The sequence below is a fragment of the Vombatus ursinus genome, unplaced genomic scaffold, assembly GCF_900497805.2.
Source record: "Vombatus ursinus unplaced genomic scaffold, bare-nosed wombat genome assembly UNPS02014778.1, whole genome shotgun sequence".
Classification (NCBI taxonomy): Eukaryota; Metazoa; Chordata; class Mammalia; order Diprotodontia; family Vombatidae; genus Vombatus; species Vombatus ursinus.
In genome coordinates this window covers 15966957-15991681 of record NW_020954556.1, presented here as the reverse complement: position 1 = coordinate 15991681, position 24725 = coordinate 15966957, and the positions used below count along the sequence as shown (strand labels likewise).

General features: G+C 37.6%; 1 protein-coding gene across 1 annotated transcript in view; it reads right to left on the bottom strand.

Annotated features, from left to right (window-relative positions):
* The window catches only part of GREB1 (growth regulating estrogen receptor binding 1), a 131635-nt gene that overhangs the window by 54883 nt on the left and 52027 nt on the right, over positions 1-24725 (bottom strand). The window contains exons 11-17 of the mRNA XM_027865439.1: positions 21985-22113; positions 21512-21637; positions 16098-16295; positions 15177-15357; positions 9123-9318; positions 6870-7006; positions 2173-2512 (exon numbers count right to left, since the gene is read on the bottom strand). Coding sequence (XP_027721240.1) covers positions 2173-2512; positions 6870-7006; positions 9123-9318; positions 15177-15357; positions 16098-16295; positions 21512-21637; positions 21985-22113 — 1307 coding nt within the window. The remainder of the gene's footprint in view (positions 1-2172; positions 2513-6869; positions 7007-9122; positions 9319-15176; positions 15358-16097; positions 16296-21511; positions 21638-21984; positions 22114-24725) is intronic.

Below are 24725 nucleotides of genomic sequence, written 5' to 3'. Positions count from 1 at the left end.
GTGTGTGTGTGTGTGTGTGTGTGTGTGTGTGTGTGTGTGTGTGTGTGCGCGCGTGTGTTGTGTATTTACATATATACACAGATACAAGAAGGAAGGAAAGCAAGGAAGGAAGAAAGAAAGAAAGAAAAGAAAGAAAGAAACAAACAAACAAACAAACAAACAAACAAACAAACAAACAAAACAAACAAACAAACAAACAAACAAACAAAAAGATAGATGAATCAACTTCTACTCAAGTCCTTCTCTAACGCCTCATTACAGCACACTCTGGCAGGTCCTATCAATAAGGTTTCTAGCATGGATCCAGTCACTGATCAAGGCCAGCAAAACACAAAGAAATTCATCGCCAATAGGTTGATGACAAAGTGATGATTTCTTTTCGACCACAGAAGCACATGAAATCATCTACCAAAATCTAGCTTGTGACCCAGGGCAATTCACTTAAATGCTGCCAGCCTCATCTGTAAACAGGGATAACAATACCACCTACCTCAGGGCTGTAGTAAGGAACAAATGAGATCACATCTATAAAGTGCTTTCCAGACCTTAAAGCATTATATAAATGCTAAAGCTATTATTATTATTAACATAATATTATGAACAAAAATAATAAGGCATGGAAGGTACTAAGGACTGGCACTGGTAGGAACAGACATATTGAGGGAGGTACATCCACACAGATAACCAATCAATCAATAAACACTTGTAGATTATGACTTTCACTAGTTCAGAGAGAATCCCCCATATAGAAAATCAAGGATACTTGAATTACTGAAATTAGTAATTAGTAATTAGAAATTAGTAATAAATTAGCAAGTTTAACCTTTGCCTCAAAATTTCACCAATTCCTTTGATCACCAACTCCAAATTTATTTTTGGCACATTTTTCACAGGGCTTTGTTTAGATACCACTTCAGAGTACATCTAAACAATTGTAGTCATGGATAACCTTAGCTTTCTGGAGCAACATGCATTCTCATACATGGCTTAGCAGTATATAGAGAACATTCAATGCCAACATCATAAACACTACCCCCTTTCCTAGGTTTTGTGTTGAAAGTCAGAGGGGTACCCCTTCCCTATTCTGGAGACACATCTGAGTTCTTGTCCCCCAACCTCCACCCCAAGTTCTGCCCCAAGTATTCATCAATGAAAGTATATTCATGAACTCCTCCCCATTTCCCAGTTTCATCTGCAGAATGAGAGGGTTTGACTATGAGTATCTGGAGGTGAGGGACAATCCATTCGTTTATTTAATAAATAAGCATTTATTAAGCACCTGCTATGTACACTGTGAGCAGCTAGATGGCTCAGTGGATAGAGTGCTAGGCCTGGAATCAGGAAGATCTGAGTTCAAATCAGGCCTCAGACAATTACTAGCTGTGTGACCCTGGGTGAGTCACTCAATCTCTGTTTGCCTTAATCCACTGGAGAAGGAAACAGCAAATCTCTCCAGTATGAATATTCCAAGAAAATTCCATGGATAGTACAGTCTACAGTCATGAAAAGTAGACGCAACTGAACAACAGTAAAGTATACTATGCTTGCTATTGGGGACACAGAAACACAAACAAAAACAGTTTCCGCCCTCAAATAGCTTACATTTTAATAGAGGAAACAACATGTATGTAGAGAAGTCAGTACAAAATACATACTACAGTAACACATTCTTGGTCAGGGCCTGATTGTACTAGATGGACCCTGAGCTCTCTTCCCTCTCTTAAATGGAAGGCATAATCCTTCTGTGAACAGCTGCCCTCCCCTTAAGGAAGCTCTGGATTACAGGAAAATAAGAATGGTTCATAAGATTTAGTATAATTAAGGACCTTAAATAGAATATAGTCCAAGCCTTTCATTGTACAGAGAAGAAAACTAAGGGCCAGAGAGAAGTGAATTAGTTGTCCAAGGACACACAAATAGTAAACAGCAGGGCTACAGCATGATCCCAGGTCTTCTGAACAAATCTTATACTGTTTCCTCAACCTCACACTTACTGTCCCAAAGATGGTTCAAGACAGAAAGAGAATTCTCATCAAATTCACAGAAAGCCATGAACACATGAGATAAAAGGAAGGGCACTAGACTTGTGCTAGGGACCCACACTAACAGAATTTCATCCATATAAGTCTTCTCATGGAAGGAAAGTGGGAAAGGAGCCTAACATTGACTTACCTTTAGTTGTTCCACAAAGTGTTTTCCAATGGTGATAGCAGAATTGGGGTTCCCCAAGATGATCTCAAAGTGATCTTCTAGGGCTAGTCTTTCCCTCACATGATAGAGCCGCTCATAAGCCACAGCAGCCAGGGGGATGCAAGGAATACGGAGCACAACCATGAGCCCATGCCCGCAGGCACACTGCTTAGATGAGTTGATGAGATTCTGGGTGATCTCCAGGGTCTCCACAGATGTGTAGTTCTTCATCTGTGACAGGCCACTGACAGCCATCATAGCCGCAGAATAATGCTGCACAAGGACAAACGTCCTTATCACTGCACTATGCAATCTAGGAAACCTAAAGACAGGAAGACAATACAGTGACCTAAGGAGCAGAGAGGCTGAGGTCACAGCACGCCACCCCCTCCTCAGCCATTTTATTAAACAATCTACAACTCATTTAATGCAGTTCTGAAAAAGTGAGTGAATCCTCTCTACGGGGTAAGAAGGCAAAAATGGCTGCCCAAAGTTATAACAAGGGTGTGTGCTTCATTCCCACTCCAAGGCTGTCTACAGGCCATAGCTAAAAGCACGAGCCAGAGTCTCTGGGTTAGTATTACGCTGACTCATTACACTGTGGTGGTTGAGATGTGTGTTTTAGGAGAGAGTAGGCAGCCTTTACTAAGGCAAAGCCTTGAAGGTTCGGTAAGGTGATTTCCTCGGGTTTCTTTTCCCAGGTGTCTTTGTTCTGCCTTGTGCTAGTGAGTCTTATGCCATGGACCATCCTGTAAGTTGCTAGAAGATTAACACATAGATCACCAAAGGGGTGGCCAGTGATGACTGCATCCTTCTGAGCCCTTGCCTAGCCATTCGGCATGTCTATGTTAGGGTCACAGTAGCCTGACCTTGGGCATAGAGGGAAAAGATACACAAGATATACCCACACGGGGCTTCTCTAAAGCAAGATATACCTGTACACTACTCTGCACAAAAGCACCAGTGAATTATACTGTGTACTTTGTGCAAGCAACAACAACAATAATAATAATAATATCGCCTGACCACTATCTAACAGCAGTTTTCCCACTTCATGGCATCTATCCCCATCATGTTCTTTACAAGGGGATTGTCCTCTAGGTGAGGGTTGGATGATACAGTGTAAGAGATCCCTTCTGATTCCAGGAATCTGCATTGGATCTAATGACAGACAGTCCTAAAGTTAAAATGCTGTTGCAAATTTCAGCTCAGTTTTCTCTTGTAGAATCATATCTATGGTTCATAGTCCAATAGTCCTGGACCTAAGTTGTGCTTTGGTATCTATTTCTGGAACACCAGCAAACCTAGCAATCTAACAAGGCTGTGAGTAACAACAGTCAACTGGAGACCATACTGCATCCTACTTTTACTTCTTTCTCTGTTTGAAAATGCTATCGCTATTTCAAAGGGCGCTTCCCAGGCCAAAGTCTCCTGAGAAGACAGTGAGGTATCATGACAAAAACATGTGACTGGGAAAATCAGGTCCTGCTCGCAGCTCTGCTACATTGCCTGAACCTCTCCATCACTCTACCCCCCCCATATCACAAATATTTATGCACCTGTCGAATATTTTGGTCTCTCCAATATACAGCATCAGACTTTGTGCTGAATAGATGCATTGTTAACTAAAAAGTTTATTGAATAATTTGGTCAAGTTGCTGTGACCTCAGTCGAGACACTTCATTCACCTTTCTAGGTATGTTTCTTCTTATATAAAATGAAAAGATGGAAGGGTTGGGCCAGGTGATCTCATCTTATTCTAAGGCACACCAACTAGACTATAAACTCCATGAGGACAAGGACTATGTCTTAACTTTGTATTCTCCTCCAGCAGTGGGCACAGAGCTCTATGAACAATTGCTGCTTAATAAACCTTTGTTGACCAATTCTTTGTAAAAGGTTCTTCCCTTCTGACTGTGAAATATACAAATTAAAGTCATGGGGAGAAAAGGGGAAGAAAACCTCCCTTTCCTACCTCCATGTTTATTAAAGAGAGAAGCAAAGCAGAATGAAAGCAGTCTGCCAATACAACCATAAACTCACAGATGGCCATCAGTATGTTTATGATAGCCCTGACTATCTCACAAACTTGTTGTGAGGATCAGAAGCGATCAAGTGCTTTATAAACTATAAAGCATTATGTCAATGACAGATATTACTGTTTATTTATTTATGACCATCTTGGACTACAGAAAAAGCAGCCCCTTGGAGCAAAGAAGATGCTCCATGGTTCAGATACCAAAAGAATGAAAGAATGACATCTTGAGAAGAAGTTATGTTTCATCAAGACCCACTTCTCCCTTTCAGTGTTCTCCCCAATTCTCTGATGACTCTTGGTTTTATACTATTGCTACAATTCCTGAATCTACCCTTGTGCCTGCACTTGGTTCTTGGCTTTTACTGCGAACTCTGGTTTACTTCTGCACCAGATCTGATGACATGAACTTTGTTCTCATTTTCCTAAACAAGCTTTTTTCCCCCCTTCAACTCTATTAATTAGCCTTTCATCACCAGCACTTGAAGACCCATGCCTGTAATTTAACAATAACAAGGACATGGCAGGTATCTTTGCTCAAAAGATCAAATACACACGAATAAGCAATCCAGTCACTGACTAGGCATTATTCATCTTCTCGTCTCACAAAGTCCTAAGCACAAGTCTTTACAAATAGTAGATCTTAAATAAATGTTTATTCATTATAAAGGAAAACAACTATGAAAGACTTAAGAACTATGAAAAATGCAATGCCAATACCACTCCAAAAAACTCAAGGTGAATCATACTTTCTGCCTCTTGGCCAAGAGGTGATGGATGAAGTCCATGAAGAATGGGACCTGAGTTTTCAGACATGACCAATGTGTAATTTACATTGCTTGACTATACTTAATTGTTACAAAGATGAGGTTTTTTTGAGGGGAGAGGAGTTATTAGAATAAGGAAAAGGTGGGGAAGTGGAGGTTAATGATAGTGACACCAAAAAAGTCAGAAAGAAAAAAAGTGCCAATAAAATATTAAAAGCAAAAGTACAAAGAAGGGAGCAGAAGAAAAATTAAAAGAAGATAAAGACAAGCAGAGAAATATCACAAATTTGATGTTATGTCATACATATAAATATTTATACATAGGTATATATATGCTTAAAAGTCTATGCATAATAGATTCATGGATGCAATCCTCTTTTATTCTTTGTATAAGAAAATATCTTAGTTTATTAATGTGTGTCAAATACATAATTTTTAAATAATAAAAAAATTCTGAGTGTCATATAAAGATTGAATGTTCAAGTGACAAAGTTTTGAGCCTTTAATGTCAAACATATCATAACACATAAGCAGAAAAAGCCTTTAATATCCATACAATAAAACAACTGAATGGAATGTTCCAAGAAATTAATTAATAACCTACCCAAATTTTAGCTTTTCCTTTTTATATTTTATCACAGACTTTTAGAGTTGGAAGGGACATAGGAGCATAAGATTTAGAAACTGAAAGGACTTTTAAGAACATCTTGTTTAAATCCAATCTGTAACATAAATTTAATCAAATTATCTCCTGACTCAAAAAATCTTCTATCCCTTTATTGCCTTTAGGAGCCTGGTATTTAAAGCCCTCCAGAGTAAAGCTCCCACTTACCTTTCTAAAATTATTTCATATTATTCCTCTTCAAATGCTCTCCATTCCAGTCAAACTCGCCAGCTAATTTTTCCCTACACATGTCATCGAATACCTCAGCTCCATGCCTTTGCATCAGTAGACCTTGACATCTGGAATGTACTACTTCCTATCCATCTCCACATTCTCAAATTCTTAGCTTCCTTCAAAGCACAACTTAGGTGCCAACTCACACATGCCACTTTCTTGATCCCTTCCGTCTCCCAGTTGTTAGAACTCTTATGCCTTTGAAATTGTGGTTTATTACTTTTGCTTTGTATTTAATTACTTGTGTACTTGAGAAGCAATTTTACTTAGTGAATAGAGGGCCAGCTGTGAAGTCAGAAAGTTCTGAATACAAGTCATGCCTCTGACACATACTAACTGTGTGAACATGGGTAAATCACTCAACATCCCAGTACCCAAGCTACTCTCTAAGACTATTAGTTCCTTACGAGTTGCTAAGTTACATCAATGAAGGGAATTTCTATTCTAGGATGCCAATAAAATCATAGCTTTGAACCAAAATAAGACTTGTTTACCTATTATATCCCCTGAGTAGAATGTAAAGTCCTTTCACTCCATAACTGTTACATGTTTTGTTTGTTTATCTCCAACACCTAGCCCACACTGCACATATAGTGCTTGTGCATGTCTGAGTCATTGGTATCAAAAATATGAGTCATTGTTATCAAAAATGAGGTCCAGAGATTAAGTGACTACCACAGTCAAACAGGTACTATGTAAGAAAGACTAGATTCCAAATCAAGTCTTCTAAAGTCAAAATCCAGTGTTCCTTCCATTATAGCATGCTGCTTCATACCTTAAAAGTCTTTTAATCAAAATCCCATCCCAAAGAATGAATATTCTTTATAATATTTTAAAAGTGTTTGCCTAATATCAGCTTGCATACTTCCAGTGATGGAGACAGCCCAGTCTATTTATTATATAGCTGTAATTGTTGGAAATAGCTCCTAATATCATTTATATAATTTTCAATCACCATCCAAGATTTTTTTTAAAGTACCTTTTTCCTAATGCCATGACCATTGCTTCAAAAGAGCTATCATATCGGAGCAAAGGGAGGCTGTGTCCAGAAAGAGTAGATTCAACAAATTCTGAGAATCCAAAGTATTTTTTGTTTTCCTGATATAAGTCCATTCCCTGAAACAAACCAAATCATTAGTAACTGAGACACATCACTCAAGGAAACAATGGATCTTGACTGGACTACCTTTTGACAAGAAATTATTAATGAGTTTGGATGTTTGCCCAATAAATACCAGCTACAGAGTTCCCAATACACATTTTCACTGCCTCCTTTCTGCAATAAAAGCAAGGAGAATTTCGAACGGAGTATAGGGCCACTTTGGTATAATACAATCATATCATGATTAGCATGGCTATCGTACGGAGAGTCAGGGTGGCATGAAGGACAGAAAATGCAGAGTTTAAGAGGAATAATAAGGAGAAAGTAAGAGGATTTTATAGCAGTGCTGTGGCAGGAGAGAGAAAAAGATAAGTCAACCACATGAGAATCACTAATTCCACAATTGGGTAAGGGAGAAAAGATCAAGATTTTATGATGATAAGTCAATTAGCAAATAGCACTTCTATACCTGAAGTTATAGGGCAATGTTCTCACACCATTTTCCTGAGACTACCCACACTGAGTGGCAACAAAATTAAGGTTATTCTTATTCTTTTGTACCCATCAGGATCACCAGACTCCTGCATGAAAACTATATATTTATTTTTATCATGCAATTTATTTTAAGAAAGGCCTTTCCACAACCATTCATTTTAATTAAGACAGATTTAAGCTGGTTTTAGAAATATGTCAATCAACTACATTGCTTTAAGCTGCTATTGAAATCTAAGTTCGTTACAATTCTAGTGGTCTAATGATGCAGAAATGTAATGGACTCAAGATACATATATTTTTACACATGGTCAATGTAGGAATTTGTTACAGGTTCGTTACAAAAGATTTTTTTCTTTTTTTCCCCAATGGGTTAGAAAGGAGGGGGAAGAGAAAATAAAAACTTACTAAATGAGAAAAGAAAATTAATTTTAAAGAGAAATCTAAGTTTATGATGAAGAAATTTCTCTATAGAACTGCTAACATGTCCTAAACAATTTATTTATTTTAACATCAGTCCTAAAAATAACCCATATTTACAACTTTACCAAAATACATGCAATGTACAGTAAAAACCTAATTTCCAAACTTAATCAGAGCTCTTAAGTTATCAGAAATATTTCTGTATTCTGTTTTAATGAAAAAGAATGCAGATGATAATGAGTAAACAGGCTGACATCAAGGCTTCAAAATGTTTTCTAAGATGAACAACCACGTCATTCATGATACAGTGATACAACCAACCCTGGCCTTGGATTCAAGAAGCTTGAGTTTGAATCCCCATTCAACATGTACTAACTAGCCGTGTAAATGCTGAGCACGTAATTTAACTTTTCTGATACTTAATGCTTCATCTGTAAAATTACAGGGTAATAACAGATCTATTGTGATTCTCAAATAAGGCAATGGATGCAAAGCACTTTGCAAACTATAAAATGACATAGAAATGTGAGTTATCATATTCTTGTTTTTGTGACCTCCTACACCTTCTATATTCATACCTGTACACTAAGAACTAAAGTTTATATCAAGATGACCTAAGTCCATGGCAAGACATTAGATTATCAGATGTTCAATTAATCAACTCTACTAGATTCAACCTACCATGATAAAAAAAAGAAATATTTTAGGAAAGTTTTCAAAAAGTGGAAAAAGACAAGGTAGGAGGTAAGTTCTATTGGACTATAAGTTCCCTGAGGCCAGAGACCATGTATGCCCCTTTGCACCTAATATACTGCTTTGCACAGAGCAATATCAAAAATTTTTAGAATTGGAAAGGACTCTAGGTACTGAGGCCAATCCCTTCCTTTTATATATAAGGAAAATTAAGCCCCAAGTTATTTCCTTAACATCTCAGAATCAGTAAGTAAGAGAATGGAGATGTGAACCCAGGTCTTCTGAATCCAAAGTCAGTGTTCTGGATACTATGCTATAACTCTACCCAATAAACACTGGTTAAATGAATGAATTAATAAATGAATATTCCATGAGATTTAGGAAATCCAATTAATCACTACTACCATCACCATGGCATTCCTGAAGTGTTTTGGTTATTTGATGCTCTACTATATAATTTCTCCAGGCTCCAGTATAAATACTCTAAGAATCATAAAATTACCCCAGAAATGTGTTTCTTACATTACTGTAGGAAGCAGGCCAATGGATCTCATTGTAAGGACTGATCAGGGTATGCTGAGTCTGTAAAGCATATGGGAAGGAGGTCACATGGAGGGTCACAATGTTGGGCGCCTCTTTCACCTCTCTGCAGTTGAGAAGTCGATCAACAAGTCCTACTGATGGCTCAGTTTGAGGATACAGGTTATGAACAGCACTGCTGGTATTGGGAAAGAAGAGGAAAAAGTAGAAAGGAAGAAACAACAGGGATATTTTTAATATTACCCAACAAAAATGTCAAGGTACTTGGTCCCTCAAAAAATACAGTGAGATTTTCCCCATTAGTCTCAAATCCCACTCACTTACTTTCTCAATGTCTTCTCTAAAAAGTCCCAAAAAAGCTATGAGTAGCAAACTCAATGACAAAGTAAAAGTACTTGCCCTAAACTGAGGCAAAATTAAAACACTGATCCCTAGCCAATCATCTAAGAGGCTCTCTCTGCCCCAAAATTGTGCTCCTTTCATCAAATAAGTCAAAAGCTAGCTACATCTGCATCTAAGGTCATTTTGACTGAGTTGAGTTATCTCTGTAAATGACTAGTCAGTCACTGTAAAGTGGGGGTAGCCATATTGATCTATAGGAGACATGGGCTGGGGTGGGTTGGGAAGGAGAGAGAAGGCAGCTGACACATGGAGGCAAAGTACAGAGAGTAAAGAAGGGCCCAGTATAGATTAGTAAATGATCTACTTCTACCCCGAAGTAAAGGGAGCTAGGTAGATGAAAAATGAATAACAAAAATTGTCTCAATTTTCTCAAGGATTAGTTTTTGAGAAATAGCAACATATTTTAAGTTCATTGTTTCTCTTCTCTCTGTCTCTGCATTTCTCTCTGTATATTTGTCTCTCTCCCTTTTTCTTTCCCGCTTTTCCCCCTTCCTCTTCCTTCTCCTCCCTTTCTTTTAAATTATTCCTTAGTAAAAGTACAGTATCAGACAATCAGTTAACAGGTATTTGTTGAGACGTATTCTGTGCTAAGTGCTGACTACTGGGATTGCCCCTTGCAGCCTTGGCCTGGAGAAGGGTGCTGACTTGCCCAGGTCACACAGGTAATAAGTACCTAAAGCAAGATTAGAACTCAAGTCTTCCTGCTTCCAAGTTCATTACTCTGCTACCTCCCCCAGCTTCCTCAGGCACTTAAAAAATATTGGTTGTTTGTGTACCCTGTGAGTAAAGGCATTCAAACAAAGGTTAGATGACCACTAATTAGAGAAGCTAAAAACAAAATTCCTATTTGAGGTAAGAAATGAACCAGATTACCTTTAAGGCACACACACACGCGCACACACACACACACACACACACATACACACACACACACACAACAGGTCATCTTAAAACAGCATTTTAAAAACTGTAAAGCACACATCTGTGATATGTGTAAGTCACATATATACATATACATTTGTATATGTATGTATGTATGATGTTTATATGTATATGTGTTTATGTGTATATGTATATATATACACATATTTATATATAAAAGCTCATTTTGAGCCCCATAGCAAACAGATAACACAAGTATTATCATGCCCACTGTACATATTGGGAATTGGAAGCTCAGTCAGATTAAGTGACTTGCTCATAGTCATACAGCTAATAAAAGTCAAACTCAGGATTTGAACCCATCTCAACGTCAACAAGTCTAACACTATTGATTATACTTTACTACCTCTTAGTCCCTTTCAAATGAAGCCACAGAATCAGAGTTGGAAGGAACCTCAGAGATCATCTAGCCTGAGGGCTAACGACCTAGGGTCCATGGATGGATTTCAGGGAGTCTGTGAATTTGGATGAGAGAAAAATGACATTTTTATTTTCATTAACCTCTAACTGAAATTTAGCCTTTCCTTCCATTATGAATGTAGGCAATAAACATTATTCTGCAAAGGGGTCCATAGGCCTTACTAGACTGTCAAAGAGCTTCTTGATTTTAAAAAAAATGTTAAAGACACCTGCACTAGCATAATTTCTACAATATCCTAAAAGGGGATGTCCATGCTCTCCTTTAAGATTTCCACTGAGAAGAAATCCATTTATACCTCCCAAGGCAGCCCATTCTACTATGGGCTCACTCTACTGATTAGAAAGCCTTTGACAAGTTTGATTGAATAAGATACTGAGTAGTTGTTCTCCATATTCTCTGAGAATATAACATGACAAAGGGGCCTAAAAAAGAAGGGACTTGGGTTACACATGTGAATGGACTTCTGCCCATCAAGGAATAAAATGCTGAGATGGTTTACCAAAAAGGGTCAATGTGGAATGGTTCCTCAGTCACAGTGAACCAAAAGGAAGCTCCATTCATTTGTCCCGACAAAAGAGGCTGGGATGGGAAAGAGGGTATCTCTAAAAGGGCCCTGACAGTTCCAAGGTTTATGAATTGGACTTTATGACCCTCTGGTTCCAGGAATGAGAAGTGATGGAATGCTGACAGAACTAGAGATGATCCTTAAACATCTGAGAGGCTAAGGGCCTAGGAAAAAATCTTGACTCACTCAGTCATGATAAATAAAATAAATATTTTACAAATTTACAACTATTTGTAAGTATTTCCAACAAATACTCACAATAAAATAAACATTTATTGAGCACCTATTATGTGCCATTGACTCAGTCTACTGTTCAGCTAATCTCACATTTCCCTAAAAGGTAAGATCAACATTAAAATATTACCTATAATGAAAGTATAATCTCATGCTAAATTCTCCCTGATCCCATAATATGTTTCTGATCTGTATGAATGTGTGTAAAGGGAATACAGAGTAATCTGAATAAGTCCATCCAAGCAAAATTTAATTAGGAAGGTAAATATGTTCCAAAACCATAATTAATTATACAACATTTTTATGTCTGATATAAAATAAATTTTTGGACTCTACCACTCTACTACTACTCCATCAGTATGAAAAACTGAGTTGATTATGTTTAGAGGATAGATTGTGACCTTTTAGAAGGCAGGAACTGTTTTAAAAACTTTGTATGTAACTCTACAAATTTGTAAAGGTATAGGTGTCCTACAGGTATGAAATTAAAAACCTGATAACTCTATAACTTACCATTTAAAGGCAAACCAGAAAGAAATTCTGTGAACGAGTATGGAGAGGCTTGCCTTAGACAGGAGGGGGAAAAAAACAGAGACATTTCAAACTGATAGCCACTGAACCACTAATAAATACATTTATCCATGGATTTGTGGAGGTGGTAGTTGTTGTCATTCAGTTGCTTCAGTCATGTCTCTTCGTGACTCCATCTAGGGTATTCTTGACAGTTACTGGAGTGATTTGCCAGTTCCTTCTCCAGCTCATTTTACACATGAGGAAACTAAGGCATACAGAATTAAGTGACTTACCCAGGGTCACACAGCTAGCAAGTATCTGGGACTGGATTTGAACTCAGGTCTTCCTGACTCCAGTCCTGGCACTGCACCACTTAGCTGCTATCTATGGATTATATAGAATGCAAAAAACACCTAATCTTGTCTGTTTGTGTTAACGTTCTTCTCAACTAAACTGTGAACTTTGTAAGGACTGTCTCTCTGTAGTTAAAAGATGATATTTATATGCTGTTTTAAGGTTTTATAAAACACTTTAGATTAATTATCTCATTTGATTCTCATATTCTACAAAAGAGGTACTCCAGACAATATTCCCAATTTACAGATGAGGAAACCAAAATCCCGAATACCTAGCATGTAGGCGACAACTACTCCATGGTCACATATCTAATGTAAGAAGAAGGACTAGAACCCAGGTCTCTATTGATTCCAAGTTCAACGCTCTTTCTATGACACTATTAAACTAGAAACTCCCTAAAGGCAAGGACTCTGTCTCTCCCATTAGATTAGAAGTTCAAAGGCAACAGTTTTTTTTTCCCCTGGTATGAGCCTGGAGACTAGACTGTCATCCATCAAAGAAAGTTTCCTTTCAGACTGAGAATTCCATGAGGTCATAAACTATTTATTCCCCCATCAGAATGGCATTTTGTGATCATGATGAGTAGGCCTTTTTTTTTTCAAAACTAATATCTACAGTAGGTGATTTTTTAAAAAATTTTTAGTGAGAGATTGAGAGTATCCTTCACATACCATGGGTTTGGAAAAAAAATTTTCATAAAGCAAAATGATTAAAGAATGTATCATCAAGTTCAATGTCACAGATTTTATATTATGCCCTTTGAAGAGGGTCAATTTCACAAATAAACAAACTAAGAACCAAGAACCATACATCTTAAATGAACTGCTCAAGGTCACAATTCAAAATCACAGCCACAAGCTCACTGTTCCGTGTTCAGGCCCCAAGCACTTGAGACATGCATCAAATCAAACATAACACAGACAGAAGGAAATCCAACAGGAAATCTTCAACTTGACCTCTTACTAGAAAAACAGATGCCGCATCAAAGCACTCCTCTGACCTCTGGAGGCAGCACAAAAGCAACACTAGATTCCAAAAGCTACACGAGGTAGAGTGTGCACTTTGGCAGGTCTTGGAAAGTTAGAATGTTCCAAGTAAGAGCCCAGAGATTCCATTCTCACCCATCAAAGAAAGTGCTCTATCTGAATACAGAAAGGCTTATTGCCAGAGCACTGCCCAACAGATGTTTTGGTTTGTTTCTAGGGAATATGACAAATGGGTGTAGCATGATGTGGTACATGGAGAGCCGGGCGCAAAGCCAAGAAGAGCTGGTTAAACATCTTGCCTCTGGCATATACTCTCAATGACCCTAAGTAAGTCAGTTGACTTCTCAGCAACTGCTTAAGACAATATATTACAGAGAAAGCTTTAGTCTGCATTGATAGAGTTTCTTGACCTGGGAGTTCCCCATGCCAAAGAAATCATAGGTCCAATAACTATTTTTATCCTACAACTGAGGAGTGGGTGGAATACTTACACTAATGAAAACCCAGATTTATATAGAGGGGTTAAAAAAAAAAAGTAACCACTATCTTTTGAGATGCTACAGCATCCTCTAGTGGAGAGTTGTGGACCACAAGTCAAGATTCCTGTCTTCTAGCCACAGCTGTTATTTACTAGCTGGGGGACCATGTGCAAGTCAATTAAACCCCCAGGGGCTTCTGTTCCTCATCTATAAAATCTCTATACTATCCCAAAATAGGCATTGTTGGGAGTTGAGCACTTAGTTAGAAATAACAATTCCTAAATAGTAGTATAATAATATGTAACTAATACCTAACAAGACCACTAGTTTTGTTTAATTTAATTTAATCAATTCAGTTCAACTTTTTAAAGCAATGATCTTAGCATTCCTACTAAACAAAAATGTTTTTACTTTACTTGCCTGTTTTGTTACAGCTATCATAGTAAATTATGACAGATAGCTGCAAAAAAAAAGTGCTTTGCAAACCTTAAGGTGTTACATAAATGAGTTATAGCTACGTCATAGGCACATCAATTCTACTTTTCCCTACAAAATATACCTGTCATTTGTTTAGCGCATTATCATTTTCGTTGTGTTCTGACATCCACTCCACCATTTTAGCCTCACAAAAAAAATTAAGAGGTAAGCAAGCTATGTAGTAAAACTCCCATTTTGCAGATGAAGAAACTGATGCACAGAGAGGTTAAGTTATTTGCCCAATTCACACAGCTAGGAAGTAACAAAACTTTCCTAGGCCAATATTGATATGACCACACCTTACTGCTTCTCTCACTTATGAATTGCAAACCTAAGCATGGTATAGTAAAGAATGTAGGACTTATTCAAAGGCACCTGGGTTCAAACCCAAGCTCTAATCTTTGGAAAGTCACCTCTATGAGTCTCAGTTGTCCCCTCTTTAAAATGGGAATGATCGATCATACCTACATTATTTCACAGGGTTACTGGAAGAAAAGTACCTTACAGATTGCAAAGTGCTGTATAAATATGAATTAATAATAATCATTAAAACCATGATCATCTATTTTAGCAACTACACCCATTGCTTTAAGTATGAGTCCCACATATGGTTTCCAAGAAAGAAAATTTCAACCCTACTAGAAAACTAACCCATCTTACCTCACCAGATCCCAGTGTGCATGGTCATGGATTAGGACAAACAGTGTATGAGGGTTTTGAAGAGAGTTCTGCAGAAAAACCTTAAATTTGGTCTGGGCCTCTGCATCCAGCTTCACTACATACTGCTCTGCTCTCTGCTTAGTCACATGTTCCTTTTCCAAGCCAAGTTCTAGCAAAACTCCTAGAAGAAAATAAAACTGCATTAGGCAGTCCAAAAGGAAATCTGTAATCTGGAGATCTGTTTTGAATCTCAGCTCTGTCACTTAGTACTACCTGTATGACCTTGGTTAAATCCAATCATCATTCTAGACCTTAGGTTTCTCAACAGCAAAATATTGGGGTTGGACTAGATCAGTGGTTCTCAAATGGTGTTAGGGGTCCCCAAAACTCTTTCAGGGGGCCCATGAGGTCAAAACTATTTTTATCATTCACACTAAGATGGTAAATGTCTATGGATATAACCCACATAAACCAAAGTTCTTGGGGGGGAGGGGTACAGTCCTCAAAATTTTTTAAGAGCCTAGAAGGATCCTGAAGCCAAATAGTTTGAGAACTGCTAGACAAGATCTCAAATTTCCTCTAACTCTAAATCCAAAGATCATGTTTATTTATCCTGCCAATAGCCAAAAGAAACTGTAAGCTACAAAGTGTTTCCTAATGGCTGAATAAAATTTTTAAAAACCGTTTCCAGTTCTAAGAGAGGATAAAATAAAATGGAGAGCTGATAACCAGTGAATTGTAGTAGTTTTGCCTGGGTCAGATAGCCAATGCAAACATTCCTAAAGACTCTCATATTAAAAAAAAATCTCAAGGTCATAATAAAATATCTTGAGACTGGATTCTTATGTAGTCTGATAAGATAAAATGGAGTAGAAAAATTCAACATCTCCAACAAGTCCCAACCTTGAAGGTCCCATATACCTGAATGCCAGAGATGAAATAAGGTCTGTTGATAAGTCACTTCCGAGGGTGGTACACAGATCAGAAAATCCACTTTTTCAAAGGAGCCTAAATCCAGATTCTGAGTGCTGGAGTCAGCAATGGAACACACATGGGAGAGGAGCTTCTGGGCCACAGCTAACTGCAAGGGACGAATCTGATGCCTTTCAAGACCAGAGCCTGGGAATCAAGGGAATTCTGTTTAATCCACTCCAAGTCAGTTCAATCTGACAAGCATTTCTTAAACACCAGCTGCTATTTATGGTACAGTGACTATAAGGATGGACACAAACCATACCCAACCTCAAGGGCTTACAATCTAGTTGAGGAAATGAGACAGTGAATAGAATAGTTAAAGAAGTTAAAATGAGGAATGTACTGGGGAGGCCAAGCAGAGAGGTAAGATAAAATCAGGAAAGGAGGGATTATTTCATGGAAGAAGGAAAAGCTTTCATCAAGAACAGAAGAGAAAGGAATGGAGAACGGATGGGATGAATGCAGAGGCAAAAAGAGGCAGAGCAAGATTAGTCAATCATTAATGGTTCAGCTTGGTTAGAACATAAAGAGAAGAAATGAGAATATAGATGAGAAATAGAACCATAAATCTGGCCTCCACGACGCCACGCTGCAGAAGGGCTTGAATGGCAAGCTAAAGAGTTTGTACTTAATTCACTTTACGATAGGGAGCCAACTGACAGTTTTTGAGCAAGGAAATCTATCACATGAGCAGAGATGTAGCTCAGGCATATAGGCGTGGGACAAATTAAAGAGGGAAAAGACTGGAAACAGGAAGGACAGTCAGGAGGCTCTTCCATTAGTTCAGGCCAAGATATTAAGAGCATGCACTTGAATGGTACACAGAGACTAGATGAAAAAGATACTTCAAAGGCACACCTGTGCTTCCTGGCAAGCCTGGGGCCAGAACTACAGCACATTATTTCAAAGGGACTTTGAAGGCATGATGTTGAAAGGAGAACCATTCCCTACTGAGAGGAAATGGGGTGTAATGGAAAAGAATTACAGACTTAGAATCAGGATGCCATGGCTCCAAACCCCAGTCCTACTGCTTCTTAGCCTGAACCTGCATTCTAAACCTGTAACCTCACCAGGCTACTGAGAGTATTAGAATTTATAGAAAACCTGATTTCAGTTTCACATAAGGAAGAATTTCCTAACAGTTAAAGCCGCCTCAAGAGAGAGATTTCCCTATCAATGGCATTTGTCAGGAACGTTATAAAGGAAATTTCTGTTCAACCCAAGTTGAAGTCGATATCCTCAAACTCCTGCCAGCTCTAAGGTTCCTTACATGTGCTAATGTGTATAAAAACAACGCACAAATATGCAACATACAAATGGTACAGCTAGAATTTCATCAATATCACCAGTACAGACAGAAACCTATCTGCAGGTTGGTAATAGGTCTTTGAGAATTGATGTTGCAGAAAAACACATCACTCTAAGGTCAACTTGGTGATAAGGACTCAGATTACATTTCACAGTGACCATCTGCAAAGCCTCTCCAGCTTGGTGAGACCTACCATAGCCTGTGCTCCAATGACTTAGTCTTTGCAAACTCAAGGATATCTCCATCCCTTGATGGAGCATCAGAGTAGGATTTCAGTAGAAGATATAAATTTCAAGCATTATTTAAAAAAAAAAACTGTCTACGAGTACAGATTTTCAGAGCTGATAAATCTTCATTGGTAGAGGAATCTTCATTGGTGTCAATGTCAGTCTTCATTGGTAGAGGAAATTCCCAAAATTTTTTTTAAAAAATTATTAATAAAACAACATTTTCTCTAGCACCTAGATCAAGAGTTCTTAACCTGGGACCTGTGAACTTATTTTGTTAATATTTTGATTACTGAATTTTGATAGAATTTGGTTTCTTTGTAATGCTCTATTTCATTTTATTACATTTAAAAACATTATTCTGAGAAAGGGTCCATAGACCTTACTAGACTGACAAAGGTGTCCATGACACAAAAAAAGTAAAAAGACCCTGATCCAGAAAAAGACACTTAGAAAGTATTCCACCAAAAGAATTTCACTGAGTCAGTTTTCAGGAATCATAAAACCTCAGAGATGGAGGCATCTTTGATGGTTATTCTAATTCAACCCATATCTAAATAGGAATCTCCACTATAATATCCCTAATAAGTGATGATAATAAGTCACATTTATTTAGCTCTCTATGGTTTGTTTACAAAGTGCTTTCCTTACAATAAACTTATGAGGCAGGTGGTACACATTTCATCATTCCCATTTTGCAGATAAGGAAACTGACACACAAGAAGATTATGACTTTTCCAATAACATATTGTTAGTAAATGGAAAACTGAGTCCAGGCCCCAGACCCAGGGTCTTTCCTCTATATCAAATTATTATATGGGCTCTTTGAACAGGTGAAACTAGGAAAGAATGAGGTGTGCAGGGTTGAAATAATGAGAAAAATCATCCCAGTCATTAAAACATGTGAAACAGGAGCTTTACTTCTGACATATTCATTCCTTCAAGCCTGACTCGGCCTTTATTATTCTGTGGGATGGTTCCAATAGAAAACTCAGTATGATTCCTTTAATGGCATAATGTTTAGGCTCATAGTGGTACCAGCACAGCTGAGAAAGAATGGGGCATGCTTAGCATGCCAACACCATGAAAGAACTCCATCTCCAATGGCAGCACCTGATGAGAGAGCTTTTAACCAACGTGTCGTCCTATTTTCTCCAATAGTGTAACTAACGTCACGCTGATACTCTTCCACTTCCTCCTTCCCCCCAAGCTTGACCACTGTTTTGGCCTCAGCTTCATGACTCCTGCTGAGCCCTTTGGATTTACTAACACCAGTGAACTCTTAAGCTTGACCACCAACTGACTGCTATTCTGCTTGCTTACTGAATTGAGGTTTAAATGATGCCCTTCCTGCACCACCTCCCCAGGCCTTCTCTCTCCTTTACAAAGCCTCCTCCTAATAAGACAGATATTGCGACACAACCTTTTCACCAGGAAATTTCATATATGTATATATATATACACATACACACATCTATATACATACACAAACACATTATATATATGCACACACATACATGTACATTTTATGTATACACACATGCATTTTACATATACAAATACACATACCTACATGTATACACATATACATGTAGGTATGTGTATATAGGAAATATATATGTGTAGGCAGTACATATACATTTAGCTATGCATATATGTGTGCATTTTGCACATCTATTGTACATATACTTATAATTAATTATATATATTTAATTCCAGCAAACACTGAAATGTACATCATTGGGCCTTTAGAACCCATAACTCTTGCTGTTGGTACTCCTCTTAACAACCTCAGTGAGGTCTCAGACTAGAACCTGTTATATTCCAGATCAGGCTGTCTATGTCTTGGGCTTCTTAAAGCCCCATAGGCCTAAATGTCTTGGACTGGTATCATTCTGCTCATCTTCTGCCATGAGAATAGGGGTGAAACAAGGGATTGCTTTCTCCAGTCTACAGTCTCAGAATCTTAAAGGTAGAAAGGAACACAAGGGTTCCCCCTATTCAAACTCTCCACCCAACAAAAGAACTGGCTTTATAGCATCCCCAGCAAGAGGGACACCCAGTCTCTACCTGAACACCTCCAGTGACAGGAAACTTAATACCCCATAAGATAACTCATTCTGTTTTTGGACAGCTCTAATTGTTTGGGAAATTCTTTAAGAGCCAAAATCTGCCTCCCCCTAACATCTACCTATTAATCCTGCTTCTGCCTGGAGTCAAATAGAATTTCATTTGTTGAAACTTTGAAAGTCTTAAGGATGTTTTCTGATCAATGTAATGATCAGCCACTAATCCAGAGGACCAATGAGGACACATGTGCCCCCCTCCTGCCTTGATAGAGAGGCGATGGACTAGAGGGGAGGAATGAGATGTATGTTTGGATATGGCCTGTGTGTGTGTTTGTTTTGTTTAACTATACTTACTGACTACAAAGAGAAATGTGGGATTATTTTTGATGGAGGGGAATATTAGGAGGTGGTGGGGGTAGGAGTGATTATAGTGATATAAAAAGTAAAATCATCAATGCAGTATTTTTTAAAGTGTATGGGACAACAAAGATGAAATTTAAGTGGGCCCAGCACTGTGTTAAGCACTTTTCAACCATCACCTTATTTGACCTTTACAACAACCTTGGGAAGAAGATGCTAATAATTACTCTCACTTAAAATTGAGGAATTAAGCAAACAAAGGTTAAGTGACTTGTCCAGGGTCACACAGCTAGTAAGTACCTAAGGGCAGATTTGAACTCAGTTCTTTCTGACACCAGTCCTAGGGATAGGTCCACTGCACCATCTAACTGAATAAACAGAAGGAAATTCAGGGGGAAACAGATAAACAGGACAAGTTTGGACTCAATATAATGAATGTGTCAGAGGCTTTTTTTAATAAGCTGTACATAATGGAGATTAGTATTTTCATATAAAATTTTCTTTTTCTGATCTTTGTAGCTGGAAATGTTCATATGTTCTGGAATTTGTCACATTCAGAATAATAAAAGTTTAAAATGTATTTAAAACAAAAACATATAAATAAAAAGAAATTATTTGATTACGTAAATATTCTCTCTTCTAGATAATAGTCTTTCAGATATTTGAACTCCCACCATCACCCAAATCTTTTTTTCTTTCTCCAAACTAAATACCTACTTCTTTCAAAAGATCTTCCTAGGACAGGGTTTCTTAAGGCAAAGAGCTGGAAAGGACCTTAACAATTAGGTCATATAGAGCAAACCCCTTTCTTTATTGATGAGACAATTAAGGTCCAGAAAGCTGGAGTGATTTGGCCAAAGGATATATCAGTAGCAAGTAAAAAAGCCCAGATTCAGAACCTGGTTTTCTGCCACACCCAGTGCTCCTTATCCTACACTGGGCTGCCTCCCATTCTGGTCACCTTCTTCTGTGTGGACTCAAACAAAACTCAAGGGTGCTGCCTCATTTGAGAATTTAAGTAAGCTAAGGACATAGTCACACAGTGAGGGAAAAAAAAAAAGAGGATAAAGAGCTGAGACCACCCAAAGATATAATGTCTTATCCTTCCCTCTTTCTAAACAGAACCCCCAGGGCCCAGAGAGTAAAGGCAGTAAATAATCCAGGAGTTTCTGTTAGAAGCCAGAAGGCAACCCAAAGATTGGTAAGAAAAACCTGGCCCACTGAGATAAACAGGCTTCTTTGTTATTCCTTATTCAGGAGGCCAAAAGGCAAGGACTTCAAGTTAGTGAAAATAATGAAAAGCTCAAACAGTTGAAGTCTTAACAAATAGTAGACAAAACTAGAGCTACCTTCAAATTCCAAATCATCCCAGCTGCCTACCCTCTTGTTACTTACTTGTACACAAAGGTGTCCCACTGGCATCCACCGCTGCTGGTTTATTTGCTGATGTGTTGAGTGAGGAAGAAATGTGGCTTTGGTTTTCCTGATAAAACTTGTCCAGCAAAATATCAATGTCACCCTCTACCAAATACAGAGAAGAGAAATAGAAGCATATTAAAAATCTTTGGTGAGTAGGCACAATAAAGCTCGAAGAGTTCTATATTCAGAGTCAAAACAGCCTACCACCCAGAACTACTTTTATCATGCAAAGGAAGGAACTCAGATCAATACAAAATGAAACGTTTGAGCCATTATACAATGCCCCTGACATTAAACAAAGCTTTAGTAGGTAACATATTTCTATGCCATAATGTTTTTCTCTGTAAAATATCTAGGAAGAGTCAAATATATATTTCTGGCTTTTCTTTTTTGGTTCCTTCCCATTACACAGATTTGGGAAGTTGAAAATAATTTGCTGGACCTCTTACCTGGACAAAGCGTGCTAAAAAAGGCACCTAAAGATTCCACTTTTCCAGTCACAAGCTCATAATTTACTTCTTTCTGATACTCTGCTGGGCTGAGGAGGCTTTCAGAGAGAATCCGAGCCTGATATTTTCCTAGAAAATAGAGCAAGTTATTGTACCTTTCCAAAGTGCCAGGCACATGGTAAGCTCTATATAAATGTTAGCTATCATTATTATCATTTGGAACACAATTTGCATAAGCCTAAAATGAATATGATCAAGGTGGCAAAATTCACATGACCCTTGATAAGTTTTTTTCACCTGTCTAGTGAAGAATCTTGAATTACTGATCTGTTTAAAAAAAATTTTTTAACTTTGGATTAGGTAACCTAAAATAGGAATCCTTAACCTGGTGTTCAGGAACTTATTTTTTAAATATGCTGATAACTATATTTCACTATAACTGGTTTCCATCACAGTCCTGCATATTATATTTTATTTTATGCATTTAAAAACTATTCTGAGAAGAGGTTCATAGGCTTCATCAAACTGCCAAAGGAGTCCATGATACAGGAAAGATTAAGAAGCCCTGTCACAGCTCTGACAATTTTGTGCTCTAATGTTTTTTCCAGCTCTGATGTTTTCTTTTCAGAGATTTCTTCTAACTCCAATATTTTATGGCTCTATATACTTCCCCAGATCCCTGCACACATAACTAACTCTCACTCTCTTACATCACCTCCATCCTCGAAATGATTTAACTATATTGGCCCAGTAAAATCTAATAAAGAATTTTTCAAAAGAAACCAAGAATTTCTCTTCTGTCTTGCTTGGAAACCCATGGTTTCAAAGCAATTATTAGAAAATGCCTACCCCACCTCCAACACAAATACAAAATGCCATGAAAAGGATATTTATCAATCTTAATTTTTATAATATTTTATTTTTCCCCAGTTACATGTTAAAACAATTTTAAAACATTTTTTAAAGTTTTACTTTCCAAATTCTAATTCTAATACCTACCCCAGCCCCAACACAAATACAAAATGCCATGAAAAGGATATTTATCGATCCTAATTTTTATAATATTTTATTTTTCCCAGTTACATGTTAAAACAATTTTTAAACATGTTTTAAACTTTTACCTTCCAAATTCTATTCCTCTCTCCTTCCTTCCCCTTCCCCTTCCCCTTCCCTTGAAAGAGTTGTGAAGTGATTCTAGTTTTTTTATGGGGAAAATGGGGTCCAGAGATATGGAGAGTCCTCTTCCTAAGGTTCCTATTTCTATTGAGGACATCACTAGTTTACAACCTCAGAGTAAGCCTCAAATCCTCAGTCTACCTCATCCTATATATTTTATCTGTTGTATGGTCTGGATGAGTTTACCTTTGGAACATCCCTCCAGGCACACACACAGCCCTACTGGAGGCCACGATCATCTCTTACCTGGACTACTATAATGGTTTCCCTGCCTCTATTCTCTCCCCTCTCTCTCTTTAGATAACTCAAGGAGAGTCCTCCTCTCTCTACCGTGCTACCAAATTGATATTTCTAAAACACCAGTCTAATCATGTCCTTCCCCTATTCCTAAAGCTTCAGTGGCTCCCTACTGCCTCTAGAACAATTCTGAGTGTCCCAAAAGGTCTTAGCTCACTTTTAAGCTTTAAACTTTAATGGCTTAAAACTTCACTAACACTTTAGGACACACTGGTAAGAAGCCCCTTGTTTAGCGTTTCAGGTCTTTCACCATATTGCTCCATTGGATTGATTTCAAATTACTTTGCACTCATGTACTCGAAATTCTAATAAATCATCCAATTTGCTGTTTCCATACATGACTTTCCATCTCCCACTTTCCCACCTTGGCAGAGATTTTTTCGCCATGCCTAGCATGCTGCTCTCACTTCTACCTCTTGGAATTCTTAGCTCCACTTCTTTTTTTTTGGCCATACTTTGTGGAATGGAAGTTGCTGCTCTGACTTTTTAACAATTCTTTGAATATTTTAAATAGTTTTTAATCTGCCTATTAACTTGCTGTTAATACTTGCCCAACTTGTTTCCTTTTTTTAAAAATTATGATAAAAGGGTTTTTTTTGTTTTACATTAGTTTTTTTAATTTTAAATTTTAATATAGCCCAACATATCTATCTTGTTCCTAACATCTTCTTCCATTTTTGTGTTAAAATAAAAATCATCTCTCATCCACAATGATAGCTTTTCTTGAGTTTGTTTCTCTCATGTTTAAGTCTCTCATTCAGCTAGAATTCACAGGGTATATAGCAAAAGATGTGAATCCAAATTTCTTTCTTACCAATTGACAACCAATTTTACCAAGTATATTTATTAAGTATTAACCAATCCTCTCCCCAATTTTTATGTTCTCAGTGTTTGTCAAGCACAAATCACATATCTATATATGCATGTATATCTGTGTGTGTGTGTGTGTATATACACATGCACACATATGTACATATTTGATGTCTGATGGATTCAGTCTTCTCTTGCAATGATCTGTTTCTTTGAGCCTTGCATATCAAAATTGAATGATAATAATGCTCATTTTCATAGTGTGCAAAACTATAAAGCATTTTTAAAATGCCGAACAAATTTCCATCCTATAAATTGGTAGTACGGTAAGTAGCAGAAAGTCTGATTTAGTGGAAAAAGTCCCATGTTTGAAGTTTAAGGACATCCTAGTTCTGTTCTTTATTTGGGCAAGTCACTTAACTCCTTGTCACCAACTAATGGAGACCAGCTAGCATTAG